General features: G+C 35.8%; 2 protein-coding genes and 1 long non-coding RNA gene across 8 annotated transcripts in view; 2 read left to right on the forward strand and 1 right to left on the reverse strand.

The window, feature by feature from the left end:
* LOC106175217 (leucine-rich repeat serine/threonine-protein kinase 2-like) overlaps positions 1–3,713 on the forward strand; it is a 73,069-nt gene extending 69,356 nt beyond the window's left edge. For all 6 annotated transcript variants that reach the window (XM_087014655.1, XM_087014658.1, XM_087014657.1 and 3 more), the window contains one exon: positions 1,484–3,713. In XM_087014655.1, coding sequence (XP_086870781.1) covers positions 1,484–1,650 — 167 coding nt within the window. In that variant the 3' untranslated portion in view covers positions 1,651–3,713. The remainder of the gene's footprint in view (positions 1–1,483) is intronic.
* Positions 3,714–4,073: 360 nt separating this feature from the next.
* Positions 4,074–7,387, reverse strand: LOC147761170 (uncharacterized). The gene is made up of 2 exons (XR_015334942.1): positions 6,994–7,387; positions 4,074–5,940 (listed from the first exon to the last, which is right to left on the reverse strand). It is a non-coding gene; the product is annotated as an uncharacterized LOC147761170 (long non-coding RNA).
* Positions 7,388–12,658: 5,271 nt separating this feature from the next.
* On the forward strand, positions 12,659–16,832 carry LOC106175202 (uncharacterized). The gene is made up of 3 exons (XM_013557083.2): positions 12,659–13,007; positions 15,287–15,437; positions 15,927–16,832. The coding sequence occupies exons 1-3, from the start codon at positions 12,995–12,997 to the stop codon at positions 16,114–16,116; spliced, it is 354 nt and encodes a 117-aa protein (XP_013412537.1). The 5' UTR covers positions 12,659–12,994; the 3' UTR covers positions 16,117–16,832.
* The last annotated feature ends 5,485 nt before the right edge of the window (positions 16,833–22,317 follow it).

The following is a 22,317-nucleotide window of genomic DNA, read 5'->3' on the forward strand; positions in this document are numbered from 1 at the left end:
AACACAATATACGAAAAACAGATAGGCCAATTGTCATTAAACTCACAGAAGTGGTCATTCCTGCTAAAATGCAGGTTGAGTTCAAAAATCAGCATAATCAGGTCATTATTTTAGAAGTTATGCTGCTTTTTCACATTTCCTCAGATTCAATTCTTAGGCATGTTAACAGTCTTATTATTTTACTAATAAGATACATAAAAGTGTTTGTTTGACATTTCCTGCATCTTTACAACATCGTTAGTTGATTATGTAAAAATGATGGTAAACTTGTTATCGTGTATTGTGTAATAAAGTGTCAAAAATGGAAATAAACTCATATCATTACAGTTTGTCAGATTCAATCATTCACTATGTTCAGAATCTCAGAATGGAGGAATTTGGACATTTAACACTATTCTATTGATATTTTTCCCATCTCATCAATTTTCTTAGTTGATCATATAAAAATGGTAGTAAACTGTTAATTTTGTTTTATGTTAGAAATTGTTAAAACTGGAAAAAAAAAAAAACATTTCAGAACATTGCTGTCTTTGTTTATATTTTGGCATTTTCAAGTTGTGACATTGAAGTTCCATGGGCCTGAAGACCTTTGCTAGTCACATTTTCTGAATATCCATAATACTAATATTTTATTATTAAAAATTGATGGTCATTATGCTGTTAAACATTATGTAATATTGCATCAAAATTTGAAAAAAATCTATTTTGGGCACTGCTCCCATGATGACCATTTAAGAAAAACCATGTCACTTACTGTTCTCAAACTTACAGGAAAGAAACATGGGACTAAAATACAGCTTCAGTAGGCAATGCAGTCTGTTTGGTAATTCTTACTGACAGTTAAATGTTTTTTTTTGTGAAAATTTAATTTTTTCACATATTGACATTTTCAAGGTGTGACTTTGAAGTTCCTCGGGCTTGAAGACCCATGCTAGTCACATTTTCTGAAAATCCATGATACGTATATTTTATTATTAAAAATTGACGGTCATTATGCTGTTAACCATTATGTAATATGGCATCAGAATAGAAGAAAATGCAATTTTGGGTGCTGCTGCCATGATGACCATTATGGGAAAACCATGTTACTTATGATTCCCAAACTTTCAAAAAAGTAATACAGGACTAAAATGCAGCCCGAGTTGGAAAAGCAGTCTAATTGGCTTCTTTTTCTGGAAGTTATACATTTTCACAGTGTGAACTTGTTACACAATTTACTTACATTGGTATTACCTGTTGAGCATAGTTAAAATTTGATGTTGAATTTGCAGTTTAACATAATGTACTTTTGCATCAGAATTGACAGTAGCCTATTTTGTGCATAGTTATTTCCTGTTTTTTGTCTGTACATTTGACAGCTTTGCTGCCTTGTCTTAGTTTTGACCTAAAGCTTATCTTTTTTTTCATAAATATTACCAACTATAATTAAAATCACAAATTAATTATGTGTCAAAATAACAGAAGAATTACATTGTTTTTCCAGAGAAGACCTATGGCTATATAGCAATGTGGGATGGAGGGTTGGACCAACATGCCAGACAGCTGCAGGAGTATCAAAAACGACGCCACGGGGGCTTCATGGACGCCGACTCCATGTCTGTTCACTCCGACTCTTTCTCTGTACTAAAAGAACAGCAGGACTGGAGGTGAAATAAAATTATTTACCAATGACAATCTGAAATAATTCAGTGGTTCAGAAAAGAAACTGGTGATTTAGAAGCCATCTAAGCCTTCCAGTGGAAAAGAAATGTACTCCATAAGTGTGCACAATTTGTGGCACCAAGGATGGATCTCCTCTGGTAAAGTGTGCAGGATCTGAAATGTAGCTTCAATCAGAATCATATCATAAAACAAAGGGGACCTGTCATTTAAGTGCACAGAATATACAGATAGCATTGCCTTGTTGACTTATAGATGTACATTTTGAACATTCAGATGTCTCATTTGTATACCCATGAGGTGAAAATTCAGAGGCCATGTTTGTTCACTGGGTCACATTACCCAACAGACTACCCATACATTAATATCTAGATACTGACAATGAATTTTAAAAAAAATGAAATCATTGGAGGTGATGATGTGATACCATATGGTCAAATTTATTCAGAGACAGAGCAGGCATAATTCATGGAACCTAAGTTATCATAATATATAGTGAAGAATTTGATACATTGTTAAGTGTATCTTTTGCATGTCTTTTTGTTTCAAATCTGTGAAAAGATGGTGTGTATATACAGTTTTGTATCATATTGTATTTTATATTGTAACAAATTAGTAGCATTTTCAGTGAGGTGCACTTAATATTTTGAAAAAAAAAGCCCAAAGACTTGATATGGTCTAATGGGATCAATGTGTGCTTGTAACATGGGTTAGTATACCTCAAAGAAGGCAAAACTTACAAGGAAAAGTTCAAAGTGACTGCAACTTACAGGACAGAAAATATTCTATTACTTCATGGCTGTTCTAAATGTTATTATAGACATTCCCTTATTAGCAAAGGCCTTATATATTTTCTTTACTTTGTTCAACTTACAGTTCATATTAGTGATATAACTAGTTTTCACTTAATTTTGAGAAAGACGTTTATCAGGGGTGCACTAAACAATCATTTTTGTTAATATGCAGTGGTGAAAATAGCTTTTGCTGGTGACATTGTACAATAAACATTCCATGTTATATAAAATATTCAACAATCATAATGTGATAGATCTATGTGTTCCCAATTTATAACTTTTCTCTTAGATATTGATTTGTACAGTTCTCTTACATAACCTAATCAAAATTTTGTATACTGCTTTATGTACTGTGCAAGTTGATGTAACTGCCTAGAAAAGTATGCATCTTCAGATTTATTTCAATTTATAAAATGTTTGTAAATATATTTGTTTAATTCTTAGTATGTTGTTTGCATACTTAACTTATTTCCTGTAAGATATAATTATTGTACCTGTATTTTCCTTTGACTGATATAAGACATCACACTCAAATAATATGTATAATTGTAAATTTGTTTTTGACATTTTTATTTATAGATTTGAACTTACTCATTTGCACAAAAAAAAATTAAATCAGCATTAAGTCAACATTACAGGTATATGATACAGAAATGCCTTCTTGTGGGTGATTTCCTTATGTTTGAGGAGAAAAGGAGAAGAAGAAGTTAAAGAAATTGGTGTAATTTGTACAGTTTTCAAATATGGGAGATATCAGCAGAGGTTACAAATGGGTTCCTTTTAATAGTATCCTGTCCTTCAATCCTTGTGTAATGAAACTGACCACACTTCATAAAGCTGACTGTTTTATTGCTGCACATCAATTTAATATTTTCTGTTATGTTACTTGAAAATATATTTTTGCACAATTGTCAACAAATGAACTATTAGTTATCACAGTTTGTTTATTTATTTATTTTCTTTATTGCTGTGAAGTATGTAAAAAAATCAAATATCTTAATAGTAATTCATGGTGCTGATTTAACATGTCAAAATTTAAATTTTATTGTCAAGGGTGAGCATGTAGCTTTAAGTTAATTATTATTATTTTAAAATCCTGTTTGGATAGCAGACTTACATAATAAATAGCATTATTTATTGTTAAAGTTCTCTGTTCTAACATGTAAGTGGAAGTTACGCTAAAATTTAACATTAATAGCTTCTGCAAAATGTTAAATTTTTTATTGTGTAATAAATAAAACCTTTTTGTCCTAATGTCATGATGTATAGTACTGTTCATTATGCTAATTGTCTCATTTACATACTCTTACAAATTAAAATCAATGCTTCCCTATTAATTTAATAACCGTAGACATTATCATCTTTATAATAATGATAAAATGAAGCTTAAGTGTTGGTTAATTGCCAGGCAATTTAAAGCACACCCAATGGAAATGAAGTGTAAGGTTTCTCAAATGTTTGACTCCGAAGTCTTTAACTTTTTTCTTTTGTTTAGGTTTTTTTTTCTATGCAACTTCAGACTATACTTTGTAGAAAAGGTTATTAATCCTCCCACTTTCAATGATGCATTATATTTAGATGTCAAATCTTTTCCTTTGGTAGACATTCTACTCAGCTTAATTGTTTTTTTTTTTTTTTTAGACATTCTACCCAGCTTAAGTTTTGTTGTTTTTTTTTCTAATGGTGGTTTTGCAAAGTGGCAATATTAAATAATTAAGGGTTGTCATACATCTAACGATTAGGCCAAAAATTGGACCTGCTTCAGTTAAATATATATCCATAGCAGTCCCTGGTTTTCATGACATACACTGTACTGTACAAAGCAGAAAATGCACACTTTAAATGTAAGGCAGAAAGATGACTGATATTCATTAATAACTGAACTTGATTCAGTAGAATTTGTAGTGAGATACCAAGGATTTCAATGCTGAACAAGATGTTAGGTAGTATCTTTTGAGAGAAATTGTCAGTCCATTTACTCGTTTAAATTTAATGTGTATCCAAATTATTATTTTTTTATTGATGAATGGTACACAATAAATATAACCAGGCTTGATACTTGTAAAATTCCAAGATATATATGTATATGATGACTGGGTTAAATTTAAAATATTTTAGACCTAAGTGTTTAAAGATATTACATATTTGCAGAGTAAATCAATTCAGATACTACACATGGCCATTTACCCAGTTAACACAACATTTTGATAACATTGCCACAGGGTTATATATAGATTAGACCATAGCAAACGTTAACATGACATTATTCTAATGTTCTTCACTGTCCATTTCATTTGAAAGATGTCAGGTGGGGATAGTCCATTCCAATCCAGGGGTGTCAGGTGGGGCAAGTGCATTCCATTTCAGGGGTGTCAGGCAGGGTGAGTCCATTCCATTTAAGGGGTAACAGGTGGGGTGAGTCCATTCTATTTGAGGGGTGTAGGGTGAGATGAGTCCATCTTATTTGAGGGGTGTCAGATAGTGTGAGTCCATTTCATTTGAGAGGTGTCGGGTAGTGTGAGTCCATTTCATTTGAGGGGTGTCAGGTGGGGCAAGTTTATTCCATTTAAGGGGTGTCAGGTGGGGCCAGTCCATTCCATTTGAGGGGTGACAGGTTGGGCAAGTTTATTCCATGATTGGGGTTATATTTAGGGCGATTCCATTTTATTGTAGGGGTAGACAGTTGGGTTGGGTCCATTTATGCAAGAGGTGACAGATGTATAGAGTCCATCCATCAGCAGGGGGGATGAATTTGTTTCATTTTGCTGTAGAACAAAAATTTAATGTGAATTTTTAAAAAGCTGATTTAAAAATTCATACAAATCTAATCTATTAATATGGGTGGTTGGAGGAAACCGTTTTTAATATTATCTTTCAGTGTTAAAACGGCTTACATGCTCAAATTTCATTCTTTACAAAATGCCGGGCACATTTCTCATTGCATTGACGACTTTCAACTTTTTAGATTACTTTAGGTAGCATAAAAATAATAGAGTCTGAAGACAATTTTAAAAAAGAATTAAAAACTTATATCTTCAAAAAGTTTTATAATCAAGTTAACTGGCTGTTATCTTTTACACTGTACAATTTATTTTTAATATCTTAAAATCCCAACTGTCCTTTAGTTCAGATCTTATTATTTTAACTAACTTTTCATTTACTTTAGTCATCTTGTTCTGTTCATTTTACCCATGTAAAGTCTACTGAACATTTTATATGGATTTTAGACTATGAATAAATATTATTATTATTATTACAGAAGACCGTCAACCACACAAACTAGATCAGTCCTCAAACATGAAATAATACTACTCATTTTTCCTTATCATTACTTCTATATTAATCATTATAATTTCATAACAAAAATGCTGAATTTTAAAGTATTTATTCAGTTTTGTTATAATAGATGCACGGATGAGCGTGGGGTTCTGGGCACCCGACCGTGGGTTATTTGCAGGCGCATGTTGTTAAGAATCTCGTTGAGCTTCTGAAAAGAGAAAGTAATTTTCACATATTGTAACACTTCAAGTGAGCTACATGTTAACGCAAATTAGAAAAGGGCAAAATATTTAATATACAAATTTTCTTCGAAGAATTTCACAAAAACATTGCGCATAATTTTGTTGTGCAATTAACTTTTAATATAGTGAACCGTGTAATGGTTGGAAAACATACGGCAGACTGAAGACGGCAGGCTGAATAAAATATGTATCTGGGAAATCATTATTTACTGTGCACTTAAAATGGGCATATGCGTGTCTTTACTGTTTTATATAAAGATCTTTGAGAACTTATCAATCATAAGCGAAAACAGAGAACCCGATTTTCATTTGAAACTGAGAACCATTAGGGCTAGGATAGTACGTTACCTTACAGTGATAATAATTCATTTCTCAAAGTAGCGTTACAAAGGTTTCAGCACTGCTATAAACATTATAAATAATAACAAAAAATGCAAATACTGATTTGTTTAAGGTAAAAATCAATAAAAAGGGAAGGAACTTAAGATTATTTAGTTTAAATAAAAAGGTTTTGAAATTCCTTTTTGAACTATCGCGCTTGTCGTCAAAAGAGACGTTTGTATTGTTGATCAACTTTGACCATAGAATTTCACTGTGGAATTGATATAGGCCCTACACATTGACTGGACACGCTTATCTTTGGATCAGAATCTCCGAACTGGGACAAACATCATCTAATAAATTCATCAGTGAGTAGTACGTATATTTAAACACACACACACACACACGCCATTTTTTAAAAAAAATAGATTGAAATGTTCGTTATCAATTATCAAGGGGAACACAAAATATTCAAACAGAGCTAAAGTGTGCAGACCTAAAAGATTTAAGCAATCTTAGGTTATCATCAAAGGTGAGAGCGCCCTTCATTCCGTGCATTCAGTTTGGAGTCCCATTTTCTATCTGAGTGACATACAAATAAAAATGGGAATAGTTGTACAAGGATTCATGTTGTTTCTTTCGTCTGCGCCTTTAGCATTCAATGCTGGTGATCATTGTAAAAAAAAGGTGATACTCACATACATGCATTTGCCTCTACGCCTTGTAAAAGGTCACCCTTGTGACTGCACCACACATTTTGTTGCGTCTACACCCCACCGTGTCCAACAGTCAAGTGAGCGTTCGGGAAGACAGCTCGCACTACGATGAACAACTTATTGTTATGCAAATAACAACAGGTATGTCTCATTAAGGTGGGAGTCTGTAACCGAAACTGTTCACTAATGTTCAGTAAGTCCGTTTTATAGATGTCACGTACAGTACAATTACGTTACCACAGGATTACAATGTAGGCCTATTATATTGGTTAGACCTTCAGTAAGTGAACGTTATTTTAACCTTTTACACTGTCACTATTAGCATAATTATTCCGAGCAGCAGCTTATTTTAAAATTTCGGTTTGGGTTAGTTGGCGACCAGACCTGTGGGGATTTTAAAACCTTTTGACTCTCGGTCCGAAAAAAAGACGGAAAGCATAAACTATTATAGTCAAAACACCTCCCATGTCGTACCGGGTAGTGTTCATTACTTACGGCTACTTACATGAAAGATTAAACCAAGGACGTATATTGAATATTCAATATACGTCCTTGATTAAACAGACATCAATACTGTTACGCATATTATCAAAATTATTAAAAGAGGGTTTAAAAGGGGCATTGATAGTTTTTTGGTGTTTAGGATGAACTAATTAATTGTTTTAACCTCATTTAAGAAATACTTTCCAGTTAATTTGCTCGCAAGCTCAGCTGACACAAGAGTGGATAAGACCAGCTGTACGTACGTTCGGATGCTATGAATACCGTTGCGAAGGTCACAAACGTTTGATCCTATTCATATGAAGGTTCACAAACAACTAATCGACATTAGAGGATCACAATTTAATATATTATATATTTTTAATGTACAGGGCCGTAGCCTCCGGGGGGGGGGGGGGGGGGGGGGGGGGGGCAGGGGGCCAGCTGCCCCCCCTGGAATTTGGAATTTTACACACCACACCCTCCCCTTTCGGTAGCTTCGCCCCCTCGTGCCCGCTTACTGCCCCCCTGGCATTTTGCTCAGGCTACGGCCCTGATGTATGACAAACATCACAAGTATATAACATAATAAAATTTATGATAAGTATATTCTTTAGTTTCTTTCTTTCACGTGCCAAAAACTTTACTTTTTATTTTTATTTTCAGTACGAAACGGATAACGTACACATTGAATGTAGAGTCCATAAAGAATACTGATATTCATTAATTGTGTGAACTTGATTCAGAGGCACTTTTCGCCCTGAACAACGAAATAGTGCCGTGGAAAACTTTAGATACCAAGGATTTAAACGCTAAACGAAAGGTGGCGCCACTGACTAAGAATACTATAAGGTTAACAACGCTGTAAAGTTCAAATGTCAGCTTGCCGATTATTTGGAAAGCCATTTCCTCAAGATTTATAATTCCATTTTCTGGTAGAAAAAACAGCACCAAACTCGTCACGTAGGGCAAACACAAAAAGAGAAACGATATGGACGAAGTCAAAAGGCACACGGTGCCAACTAATTCTCGTTTTGCGTTTGAGGAACTTGCAGAAGAGATTTGTTTCCGCTTTTTCGCTTGGATGTTCATTACGGCAGCTATTTTGACATTCATGATTAACATGAAGAGGAATAAAAGTACATATCCTGACATCCGCACGGCGGCTGACTTGCCCATCTTTTTCATGACATGGGTATAACTTTCAAGTGAAAAGGCACATTTATTTTCCAACATCATCTGTGGAAGATTTGTGGAAAACAGAAGTCCCCCGATAAAGGAAATGATCAAAGCGAGTAAGGCGAACTGAAAAAATGAGAGAATATTTCTTTCAATCATAGAGATCAGTAGTAACCGTGTTCCAGTTTACTTTTTCTACTAGTAGATGGAATACTGAATTTACACCACTGATTGGCCACTTTAAATATCAAAATATTGCCAGATATTATTTTGGCAGCCATCTTGGAAAATATGGTCCGGTGATTAAGTGTTTGGCAAGTACGAGTTTGTTCGAAACCAAAATTATCACTAGGCCTACTTGTGTTTCGATCAATTTCCACAAGTTTCTGTCACAAAAATGAACAATTATCGTCGATGACCATAACACCTGTATTGAATAGAAACAACGCAAAAAATACTATGCACTTACCGATTTCATGAGAGTCGAGTGAGAACATCCAAACATTCTCTTTAAAGGAAAACATACGACAAGGAATCTGTCAAAGGTCATTAGGCAGACCATGAATGCACATGTGTCTTGGGTGAACACTAGCAGGACGGGTATCGGTATACATGACCACCCTGGCAAAGAGTCCGCTATAGAGATTGTAAAAAGAATAAGTATACTTTCGGCGAATGTCACTAGCAAGTAAAAACAGTTTGTAAGAGCAAGAAAAACCGGTAGCAGGACCGTACTTCGGCTTTTCTTTGGGTTGCAGAGTAGAACAGCCATAATAATACTATTGGCGAAAAGTCCTAATGGGCCGAAACCGATGGTGAAGTAAGCATAAAGTAGCGTATAGCGTCCCATCTCATCGAAATCGATGGATGAAAACAATTCGAAACATTGCTGTAGGGAGTTTGTCACTGTTACGGTATGCAACACGCCCTCTGCAGGGTGGAAAACTGACGGACAAACTTGCAAAGTCAATGAGGTTATGTTAAATCGCATTTCTATGGGATAATCGCTGTCTCTGAACTGGCAAAACGAAGGTGATGGAAGTGGGGAACCATCTGGAGTCTTCGGTTGAATGCAGATATATTTCGTATCATTGAGTGGGTAATTAAAATGCGTGTTGTTACCCAAGCATTCATCCTTCGATACATCGAATATTGGTGTTATTTGAACCGTCTTTGAGTTTAACTCAAGCACTCCACAGTCTCCAACAAACGTGTCCGCTGAGAACCATGTGTTTTCAGATTGAAAAACGGTTCCCCTGCTACTGTTGCCCTTTAGCACGCAGTGGAACGTCTGGATAGAGTCCTGAAGAAAGCTTGGATACTCTTCAAGGAAAACAGGATGAGCTTTGTTCATGTCCAGAACCCTTAGACAAACTTGAGTATTTTCTCTCATACTTGTGACAAAGTTCTCAGCGACATCCTCTACCGTGTCATTTTCTCCGGCGGCATTGCTACTCATTTCAATGATGTCGGCAATTATCTTTCTGCCATTTGCTAGAAGTCTGTCCATGGTCTGTCTAAAACTGGCGAAGCTGGAATTCCGTCCAGCAAATTCCAACTCTGTGCAGAAGCTTTCGTTAAGCCCCATGAGGAATAGGGTCTGATGGAAGGGCGTTTCCAGAAGCAATCTCTGATAGGCCAGCTTGCAAGTGGGTTCAAAATACTTTCGGACAAATGAAGACTGGTCAGGCATGCCCAAACCGGCTGTCGTTACTACCTGTTCAAATGCTGCTTGGGACATGTTCACGTGGCAGCCGACGAGAACTTTCACGTTTCCCACTGGCGATGTGTCAAGTGATCCCATACGTAGTATTTGGAACACAGACAATCGTAAAACACACATAGGTATGTAGTAATACACCATGGTGGAGGGGGTGGCGAATTCACGAAAGGCTATACAACGAAAAACTTGAACTAATGTCGAGAGCTCTCTCTTATTCTTCGGTATAGATGAACCAATAAACTGAGACTGTTGATATGCTAGGAAGAGCTCTGCTTTTACTCCTTCAAATACCGTTCAGTCCTTCAGGCGCCACGCCTATATGCGGTGATTGGCAGAATGGATCTGCTTTAACATCTCAAAATGTCATCAAATCGCTCCAACCCACTGTGTCACGCCAATACAGTGATTGGCACATCGGCACAAAGGCTTAACGCTCACCGTTCCCGTTCTATGGGGCCGAGTTCTCCAAACTGCCTTTCCGCAAATGCCTTTACCAATCTGTGACCGACAAGTTTTTCCCCTGATTTGTAATTTGCTCGTAGAATGCTCAATGAAAAAGTTTTTAAAAACTTTTTTTCTGTTTAATAGCAATTCTTCAAGATTTTATAAAACACTATTACTTTTTTGTAAAAGAAAACCCATTGAAGCCGCGGGGTATCTAGCGTAACCCAATTTTCAGAATAAAAAAAATTATTTCAAAGGAAGTGTTCGATGGGAAAACAAAGAAGAAAGACAGAAAGAAAAGCATATTCCTACTGAATGCACATAATGTTTGCCATGATTATTGATAATTTCCATCGGATTAACTTGATCACAGTTACCTTTAATTTAGATACAAATTTTCCCGGTGTAACCTTTTAATGTTCACATTTTGTAGGAAATAATTAGTTGATTTGCCCTGGGCATGAAAAGCCTAGCTAATTTTTTTAAACATAAAGACATGCACACAAAAATGATAAAAGACCTCGTGAAACGAATACGTTTAAGTAACTTGTAATGATGATCGGATAACTTGACAGGATATGCCGAATGAAAGAAATAGGAAATGCAACGTGGTGTCTTTTCTTTCAAATAAGCTACTGAATGACTTTTAGTTTGTGTCTTCTTGTTTCCTTTAATAACTATCTCCTTCGATTTCTTGTCAAAAGTAACTGATCATCCGTTTTTTCTCTATCGAAGGAGCTTTGTTTTCTCCATGATTAGTGCCTTTTGATGCTTCTTACGACTTGCGTTTTGAAAACGAACCCTAAAGGTTTTGCGTCATTATAATATCCCATTTCTCCAAGAAAATTTCACGGAAACTACTAGTACTTCTCAGATTCGACCGTCTGTGATTAATAAATGATGCTAAAGGTTTTACCAAATTGAAATTGTTTCAGATTCTTCTAAACGACGCTTTTTAATTCAGATAGGAGCTACACTTGAATAAACACGAAATGATCTGTCGGACTTGCCTGCAATTTGTACACCTGGACATACATGTACGCCCAATGACTCCGACGTTTTATTTTATCCGTGTCTCATGAAAATGTAGAGGAATTTGTAAAGTGAGAAAAGTCTGCAAAATTATATAATAATAATAATGGGGTCTTTCTTAGTAAAGAAAGGACCCACTGAAAATCGTTCCGTAGTCGATTATGATTTACATTAGCCTCTTTTTTCTCTTTTATTTTTACTTTTAACCTTAAAATTGTAAGATGACACGGGAAAAAGTACTAGAGGATGTGAAAAGTTCACATTTTCCTGGAAAACGTGATCAAATTTTGTCTGCAAATGAGAGAGGGACTAGTAATGTATCTGCGAAATTTGCATCGTGTTTACGTATTAAAAAGATCGTCTAGTGGTGCGTGTGATTTTCCATTCATTCTTTCGCTTTTTTTTTTTTTTTTTTTTTTTTTTTTTTTTTTTTTGCTTTTTTCTTTTCTATTAATTCATGCTTTTATTCATTTTTTAATTAAGGAAAGGACATATCCCTATTTGAATTGATGAAATGTTGTAAAATACACTCGGCGATATGTCATACTTAGTTTTAATAATTTCAAATATTCCTAACTCAAATTGAATCTCAGTTATTATTTAGTTCATTGGTGGTTCATTAAACCTAATTATTCTCATAGTTTTTTCAATTCGTGAATCGTCGTGTTGCCGCAAAAACGAGAACTTGTTAGAAACAGACATACGTTTACAAGCAAGGGCCTGATAAAGCTACAAATTGATGTAAAGCGCCCTCTGCCGGGTTCACAGAGGGTCGGCGCTGACAACCAAAGCAATCAATGCGTTCAAAGGTTTGAATAAGTCTCTTTTATCAGCGATTAAAGAAGAGCGATCCTAAGCCGTATAGCTTACACAAACTGCCCTTGTTTGACGGGCAAACAGGTTTTGTAAAGGGCCTTTAACTAAAGGTGGTTTCTATACACTGGGCTGGGCTTGTTGTCAGGTAGCGACCCCATTTGGTTGAGCACGAGCCGTTTTTGTGTTTTGGTAATTATTGTGTTTTTACGGTCGGTTTGATCGCTGGTGTGTACAAATATCAAGTTTTAGCCACGGAAGGAATCTGAGGCTGTTGCCACGCGATAATTGCAGTGGGATATTGTATCCACCATGGCTGCCGATGGTAAGTTTTTAAGCTCTCTTTGATGTTAGCAACTGCACTTTGATTAATGGGGCTTATTATCACGGGTTCTGTATGCCAACCAAGTCTACCCAAGCCCCTCTTTTTTCGGACAGTCAACTACTGTACAGCTGTGTAAATCTCGAATCCAATGTAACAATAAATGGGTCCCCTGACAAGGTTTTGCATGCAGGTTTGCACAACCGTTTAAAAGTCTGCTACTATATATAAGTTGGCAAACTTGATCTGTCTTGCACAAGTGACATTTACATTTGGTGCTCTTTTCATATCTTTATTTGTTTTAACATGAAACATCAGTCTGATCAGTGGGTCTGTGCATCCATGGAGTACGTGCACCAGATTGCCGCTCGTGCATCGGTTTTTGATCCTAGTTTTCTGTTCTTTACGAGATAACAGACGATAATCTTTGCAGAATGGTTTCATTCAGTCTATTTCCTATCATGGTCAAGTAAGAATAGAACATGTACAAGAGCACCATTCTGTGCACCTAAAGATGGGGTGCTGTGACCTGTTTCTCGCGCGTTCTCAAAATTTGCTGATGTCTTTCTACTGCCTTTCCGTGTAGACACAAGAAGTTACTACATGTGTATCAAATGATAAAGGATGCTTAGTGTAGTTTTACTTTGAATTAAATACGCATATTATACCTATAACGCCAGAGATTTTGTCCAAATTCATCAATACTTGATTACTGACAAGAGATATCGGCTGAGATATGGGTTTGATGCATCCTTTTCAAGTGGTCAAATGATCAAGAAATGTTTCTGTAATTCTGTTAGAAAGTATATAAAACTGCAAATAGTAATTAACCAGTTTTAGACAAGTATGGAGGCAAGCGTTAACTGTTGATAGCATCCGTTTTTAGTCTTAAAACGCAGGCAAGATACATTATACGGTTACCGAACAAATATCGCAGCCTTTAAATCACAGTGCAAGCGACATATGAGCATTTTCGCGACCCACTTTTTACTGAAAATAATGCCAAAGCAAACATGGAAAGCTAATACTGTTGAGTGCCATTGACTCCGAGTCAGAAAAGAGTTATTAACCGGTAACTAAGCTCGGGATCCCAGGCAGCAGAACGCCTGAATTAATACGTCTGCTCGTGCTGAGGTGTTCACGTTAAGCTCTGGTGAAGCAGAGCTGAGACGCCTTTTATGACGTTGGCCTTAGCGTTGTTGTGATAAAAAAAAAACATAAAAAATCAGGAGGTTTAGCTTCGGTGTTTTTCCTTGATTATTACCGTCATTTTTAACTGGGTGGGGTATCGCAATCATTGAACAAAACCCAATATATGTAAGCATCGAACGAACGAACTGTAAGTAGTGTAAATAAGCCGGTTTTCGATAAGTGGCGTCTGTGCCTTTTTATGCCCATGCTTTTAGCGCAGCGAGGCAAACACTTCGCGTAGTTACAGTACACGGTCTTTTCCGGCACATTATGCGACTTATAATGAAGAATAAAGTAAATGTCAGTGTGTCAGAGAACCCGCGGTCTGTTCTATCTATCAGAACAGTGCTTGTGATGGAGCTTATGTATCGATCTGTAGCTTCAGGCACACGTTTAATTAAAATAAATTATATCAAGAGTATTAGATCGAAAGTGTCTTATTGTACAAAGGCCTTTGGCATCGTTTTTGGGTGTTTTTTCTTCTTTTTTTCATTTTATTTTTCGATTTTTCGTTGGCATTCAAATTTGCGCACTGGTCGAGCATGGAAAACTCCACTGCGACCCAGACCAGCTGCTTGTTTCACAAAAAATCTATTTTTAAAACCTTACATTAGACTACACGGCTAAAAAAATTAATTCGTCAAAGAGTGTTTACGGATAATTATAATTGGCCTGTTTTAGCCCTCTTTCAGTGGAATACTTCGATACCATGGATTTACACTCACTGGACAATAGAAGTGTCACCCCTACTGAACCAATACTTAGGGGGAGATAAATGACTGTGGAATGATATGCTCCTGGTATCATTTTATTAACATCAAATTTCACAAAAGAAACGGTTCTGACTGAACAATTCAACTGTATCGATTTTCTGACATTGCTTATATTCCGCCTCTCAGGTTAATACTTGATTACTCTGATTCATCGTCTATTTCCAGTGTGTGTAGTTCTATTAAAAATTCTTAAAATTGATTAATATTAGGCACTGATACATGTATACTTCAACATAGAATCTTTTCAGAAAATAATTGATATATTCCACATAAAAAGAAAATTGAAAAATCTATTTCTCCCTCTCCCCTTTTTTTCAGGGAAACCCCCGAAGCCCGAAGCCAGCGTGTTAACCCAGCTGAGTCTGTCTAACCTCGCCCGGCACGTGGATGACGGAATGTGGTTAGGGATGTACCTTAATATCCCAACTGGAACCATCGTCAATTTCAAGAACGATTACAACAGACTAGGGTGGGTACCGTGTTTTTTTTTTTTTTTTTTTTTAATTTTTTTTAATTATTATTTTTTTTTAATTTTTAATTTTTTTTACTTAGGGTGCATTCAGACACAGATTAAAACCTATCCGGGTTCAGTTCTGGATGACGTCACGAATAGACTATATTATACGTACCAGAGAAGGATGAAGCACTGGGCTTCAAACTGTAAATCTGGAACTTTATTAGTGAATACACATGTAAACTTGCTACCTTCATAACTGATCGTGTTATAACCATGTCCTGCTCGCGACGGCAGGGAAATATGCATGTTTAATTTCAGCTGTGAATGGACGACAAGTAATTGTTTTCATGCCAATAATGATGTCATCTTTGAAATCTCTCCGTCATGTTTTTGGTCTTCTTTTATCAGTGCACTTTATTATTATCATTATTATTATTATTATTATTAACATTTTGTCATTTTTCACATTTGGCTTCTGATAATGGCCTTTTCTCATTCAAGGTGGACAGACGCCGAGTTGGCCGAGCACATTTTGTTGTACTGGAAGTCCATGCGTGTCGCAGCGAGGGACAAAGACAAGGTGGCGGAACTGGAGAGGGCAATACGGGATATTGAGAAAATCGAAATTGCTGACACTCTAGGGGACAGATTCAGAAATAACCAGGAGCTCACCACGGACTGTTTTAATTGAGGAAATTGTTACACTTGAATGGGCTGATGTATCCCGGAAAACCATGCATGGTCTCCATCTATTCAATAGTTTACTTTAGGTATATGCAACAATTGGATTGTTTATAGATGCAGAAGAAACAGTATTGCAGACAAGCACGGCAGTGAAACCGTGTGAATTCTTAACCCTTTGTAGTATACACTACATTCTGTCTCTTGATCGATCCAGTAAATGTGTATGATAGAGTATTTTAAAGGATACAGCCTAACTGTCTGACAAAGGCCAGCTGAGAAGCCAAAATATGTGTATTTTGTGCCAAACTTCTCGCTGGACACAATAGAAACGTGCACAGAATTATCCAGAGAAATGTGTGTGAAAATCAGTTTGTGGCCCGGAAAGTGGATACCAGCCGCTGATGTCTGCCGTAAATGTGATCTCCCTGTGTATGTGACATGGACTTGTATTTATTTAAAAATGTATTTTTTCTTTGAAAACAGATTGATTGACTCCTGCAGATTTTGGGTACACCTATATCTACAGTTGTAAATATTGCGGAAGAACATATAGGGCACGGAAATACATGCTTCAATTCATTAGAAATTAAACTGTATAATTAAATTATGTTTCACTACAAGGTATTGTCAGTGGCACGTGAACCTGTTGATACTGGAACTTTCAAATATATTTTGTAACTTCTGTGTATAACGCTCAACACAAAATAAAATCTAAAGAATCAATGCCAAAATTAGAAAAAGAATATAACCTGAAAAACACAGAAAGCGCAGATGCCCGTCAAGCCATCTCCAGTTTAACGGAAAGCCTATGAATCATCACCAAAATCGCTTCAAAGTTGGCCCGTTTCTGACCTGTCCAGAATCTCCATTCAAAATCCATCACTTGCTTGAGTTAGGTTAGGCTGTCCACGCAAATCCGTGTCCCGTTGTTTGACGTTTTGACTTGTCCTAACTTGTAATTATGTTACGGTGGGGTGGGGATAGGTGGGGATAAGGGACGAGGTGGGGATAAGGAATGAGGTAGGAATACGGTACGATGAGGTGGGGATACGGGATGGTTTCTGCCTTTCGCAAGCTTGCCTCAAAGTGTTTGGAACATTCATATTTTATCCTCTCACACAATAATAATAATAATAATAATAATAATAATAATAATAATAATAATAATAATAATAATAATAAATAATAATGAATGAATGAATAAATAAATAAATAAATAAATAAATAAATAAATAAATAAATAAATAAATAAAAACAAATCAATAAAAAGCCGTGTCCAGCACAGGGGTCCGTTTAAGTGAGTATATTACGTAATAATCTTGTCATTCAGTTGCCATTCTCTGGCGACGAATATACTGCACGGTGTGTAAAGTGAACAACAAAACAACAAAGGTAACAACATAACTTTACCAGCAGTAATGGTGTGTTGCTTTTATCTTTGTTTTAAATCGATTATTTCACCAACGTATGTGGACCCTAGAAATTGAGCTTCCGTCAAGTAGGCTAATGTTAAGCCTACTTTTAAATAAGTAAAAGATCGGCATTTAAGATGGCTTCTTTAGAGCCGCTCTAAAGGCACGCCTCGAAAAAAGTTCCTCAACTTCTCTCTTGCTCTCTTGTTGTATTGTTACTTGCAAAAACAAAAATCTGGTCTGTTCGTATTGTATTGTATTGTATTTTTCCTCTCTGTGCTTAACTTGCTAGACTTAATCACTATGACAGTGGTGCATCTGATACAATACAATTAATCCATCTATATTTCATAACCGTAAACTCATTTTGCCAGCGTGAGAAGCATTTTAATTTGTTAAAACATTTCCCCTTTGCATAAAGGTCTAGTAGTAGGCCTACTCTGCGTAAAAAGGGAATTTTTCATTTCTGTGTAATTTATTTACACTTTCTGGTGACAAAAAGCATAAAAAGAGTTAATAGTCTTAAGAAGGAATATTAATAAAACGCTTAAAAATCTATTTCCCTCCATCGCGATCATTGTGCGCAGTTGCGACTTTATGCGCATGCGCCAGATTAAAATCTTAAAACAACTTTATTTGCAAATAACATTTTAAGAAAACTAATAACAAAATAAGTGCTATCTAAATTTTATATTAATAGTGAGCAACAGTGTTAGAGTCTATTTTTATATAAAATGTAGGCAGTTAAATTTATAAAGCTTTGCAAATGCAAAATTAATCACGACGAAGGTCTTTCGCTCGTAAAATAACACGGCTGATATATAATAACTGGCGGAAGAATAGTCTGCGTTTATTTCCATTTTTGAAAAATTTTTAGGACCCCCCTTGGCCCATGAGGGGGTAAAACAAAAATAAAGTAATTTACGGACCAAGCTACACACAAGACAAATCGAAGTCAGGCGATGCATGCAACTTTGCCAACGCGAACACTGCTCTGCTTTCCTCTTCGGTCCAGGTTGATGATGACCAACCGGCTTTTTCTTACGTTATGAGTTTGCCCTTTCGCTCTAAAAATACTTAAGTTGTATAAACGTGCTGGCAGAATCACAATTTATTTCTATTTTTGCCCAATTTTTAGCAACCCTTATTCATAATAATTAAAAATAAAAAATTAAAAGAATAAAAAATGAATAAAATAAAATAAAATCCAAATAGTCAATAGTCTTTAGAAGGAATATTATAAAACGCATAAAAATCTATTTCCCTGCATCGCGATCGTTGTGCGCAGTTGCGACTTTATGCGCATGCGCCAGATTAAAATCTTAAAACAACTTTATTTGCAAATAACATTTTAAGAAAACTAATTACAAAATTAAAGCTATCTAAATTTTGAATTAATATTGAGCAACAGTGTTAGAGTTTATTCTTATACAGAATATAGACAGTAAAATTTATAAAGTTTTGCAAATGCAAAATTAATCACAACGAAGGCCTTTCGCTCATAAAATAACACGGCTGATATATAAATACTCGCGGATACATGGGCTTCGTTTATTTCCATTTTTGACCAATTTTTAGACCCCCTCTTGGCCCATGAGGGGGTAAAAAAAAAAAAAGAAAGAAAAGTAGTCCACGGACCAAGCTACACGCAAGACAAATCGAAGTCAGGCGATGTTTGCAACTTTACCAACGCGAACACTGCTCTGCTTTGCTCTTCGGTCCAGGTTGATGATGACCAACCGGCTTTTTCTTCCGTTATGAGTTAGCCCTTTCGCCCTTAAAATACTTAAGCTGATATATAGGTACTGGCAGAATCACAATATTAATTTATTTGTATTTTTGACCAATTTTTAGCAACTCTTATTCATAATAATTAAAAATAAAAAATTTTAAAGAATAAAAAATAATTAAAATAAAATAAAATTCAAATAATCAATAGTCTTTTGAATCAATATTGTTAACAAGATTAAAAAATCAATGAACATTGTTTCTATTTCTGAACATTGTTAAAAAAAATTGCCTGTGTGCACGCGCCATATTAAAATATTGTACATTTATTTGCAAATACCATTTTTAGATAATTTATTACAAAATTATTGCTTTCTAAATTTTTCATCAATATAGGCCAACAGTGTAGGGGTTGAATCTAAAACTTGATTTAAACAAATTAATTTATAAACCTTTGCAAATGCAAAATTAATCATAAGTTATGTCTTGCGCTCGTAAAATAATACGGCTGATGTATAACACTGGCGGAACACAAATCATCATTTATTTCCATTTTTGACCAATTTTTAGACCCCCTTTGCCTCCATTAGGGGGTAAAATGTAAATGAAGTAGTACACGGATCATGTACCCGGATAGTTAGAGCACTAAAGTTAGCTTTCTCACTATATATCTGCACATGTCTGAGATACATAGGCATTGCTGATGTGGTTTATACATGAAATCAAGATCGAGCTAGCAATACCGAAATCTAGACGCAAGAGTAGGATCATGCAATACCTAACTAAGGCTTGTCAAAGTAAAGCGATGTCTTCTTCCTTGCTAACGCAGACATTACTTTCACAGTATCACAGTTAGCGAGTCTCTAAATAATCAGGTCATTCAGTCGCCATCTCTCAAGGTGATAGAAGGTTACAAACCAGTATTAAAAATCCCATTCACTTCCATTGTAACGTTTAATTCTCTGAAAAATACTTTCCATGCTTCAACAAACACAACACTTCAGGTTTAAATACTTCTACTCAAGACCTAAACAATATAAAAAAATCGGGGTACATTAATGGGATAGCCTGCCAGTGACATGACATGGCCCGTAAGGTGCTGCCGCCAGTCGGCCAAAATAAGCACTAAAATGCAGCAGGGGGAGGGCATGTAAAACTGGCACCAGGCAGTAAAATTTCACCCTGATATGAAAAATAACACATCAAATTAAAGGTAAATGAACAAATTTATTTCAAAATTTTCAAATGATCCAAAATTGAAAAATTAACTCATTTTTCTCTTATATGCAAATTTTCTTGCTTCAAACTTAGTAAACAAGGAAGGCCGGGAGTGCCGTATAACCTGAACGCTCGACGCCGAGCTGTATGTGAAATATTGCGAGTGTATTGCCTCGCCTGCGGCTCGACAACACTCGAGTAAATTTCCCGTACAGCACAGCGTCGAGTGTTTTATCTGGCTTAAACCACGGCCTCAAATTGGCTACTGCACCAGTGAGTAACGGGAGCAACAGACCGTGGAACGCACTCGTTCTTACTCTCCATATGATAAAATTTACCTTTATTTGCGAATAATGTTTTCGGGTGTATATTACAAATTTTGTGCTATCTGAATTATACATTAATAAAGAACAACAGTATAAAGGTTGAATCTTGTACGTAGTATTATCAAATTAATTTACAAAGCTTTACAAATACAAAATTAATCATGAGTACAGGGCCGTAGCCTGAGCAAAATGCCAGGGGGCGCAGTAAGCGAACACGAGGGGGCGAAGCCCCCGAGGGGAGGGGGTGTCCCCCTACCAGTGTGGAAAATTCTAAATCCCAGGGGGGGCAGCTGCCCCCCCTGCCCCCCCGGAGGCTACGGCCCTGGAGTATGATCTTTCCTTCATAAAATAACATATTGATACATAGCTGCTGATGGAAACAGTAACGAACTAGAGTCAATAAAATTGTCCAATTTTTTTATCCGTTGGCATTAAACGGGGGACACAGCAGAGATATAGAAAAACGTGGAGTGGACCATGCTTCACGTAAGGTTTGTCAAAATGAGGAGAAATCTCATAAACCCTGCTTTTCTTATGCCGTTCTGTATGAAAATATTCATCTGCTTTTTCACATACAACACGCTTTCTCTAACCCAATGACTGACAGTGGTCAGTTTAATTAAAAAAATAAAAAATAAATAATAATAATAATAATAATGAAATAAAATAAATAAATTGTGTATATACCTGTATCATAACTCATGTTGCCAGGGTCAGAAGTATTACCGTTTCCAATTGCCAGGTGTAGTGAAAGGCTGAAAATACCCACTTCCTCTGCCATCGTTATCTTCCATTAACATTAAACACACACTTTATTGAAATTTTGCTTGCTAACATGCCAATGACACCTGGCGAGTATAATTTAACATTTTTATTATCTTAATCATATATGTATATAGAAAAATATTAAAAAGGGGTAATTTTATTAATAGTGTAAACAAACGAATTTTCAAACCTTTGCAATTGAAAAATTATTCATGAATGAGATACTTTTCGTTCATAAAATAACGTGGTTAATATTTAGCTCCAGTCAACGTGTCTAATTTTGGTCATTATGCTGGTACGTGTAAATCTTGGATTCATCCGAGTATCATACTAGCTTATTTTTATAGCCCCTTTTTTCAGCATGAGGGGGGCATTAAAGTCAACTGACACCTCCTTCTAATGTAATAATCCTGGTTCCGTCCCTGATGTCCATATAGGCCCTTTTCAGTAGATTATCCATTTATTTATTACTTTAGTACAAGTAGGCCTACATCTGTACACTGAGTAGCCTATGACTTGACAAAAAACTACATTTTATAGCTATCGTTTTAAAACTACAGGGCACTTTGCTTACCCAGACTGATATTCTGAAAATAATAGGCCTACGACAAAATACTGTAATAAGAACTCGTATATATGCGTGTCAATTAACTACATAAATCATCAAGGGATCACCACCAAAATGTAACTGATTCTTAAGTAGTCCATTTTTAATTTATCCTGAAAATTTCATTAAAATTCACCCAGAACTTTTTGAGT

The sequence above is a fragment of the Lingula anatina genome, chromosome 6 (genome assembly GCF_051362555.1).
Source record: "Lingula anatina isolate TDL-2025a chromosome 6, LinAna3.0, whole genome shotgun sequence".
NCBI lineage: Eukaryota > Metazoa > Brachiopoda > Lingulata > Lingulida > Lingulidae > Lingula > Lingula anatina.

Excerpts from the sequence above, each read along its gene's own strand:
- LOC106175202 (XM_013557083.2), top strand. Across the intron at positions 15,438-15,926 it reads AACGATTACAACAGACTAGG|GTGGACAGACGCCGAGTTGG; the intron begins GTGGGTACCGTG and ends TTCTCATTCAAG.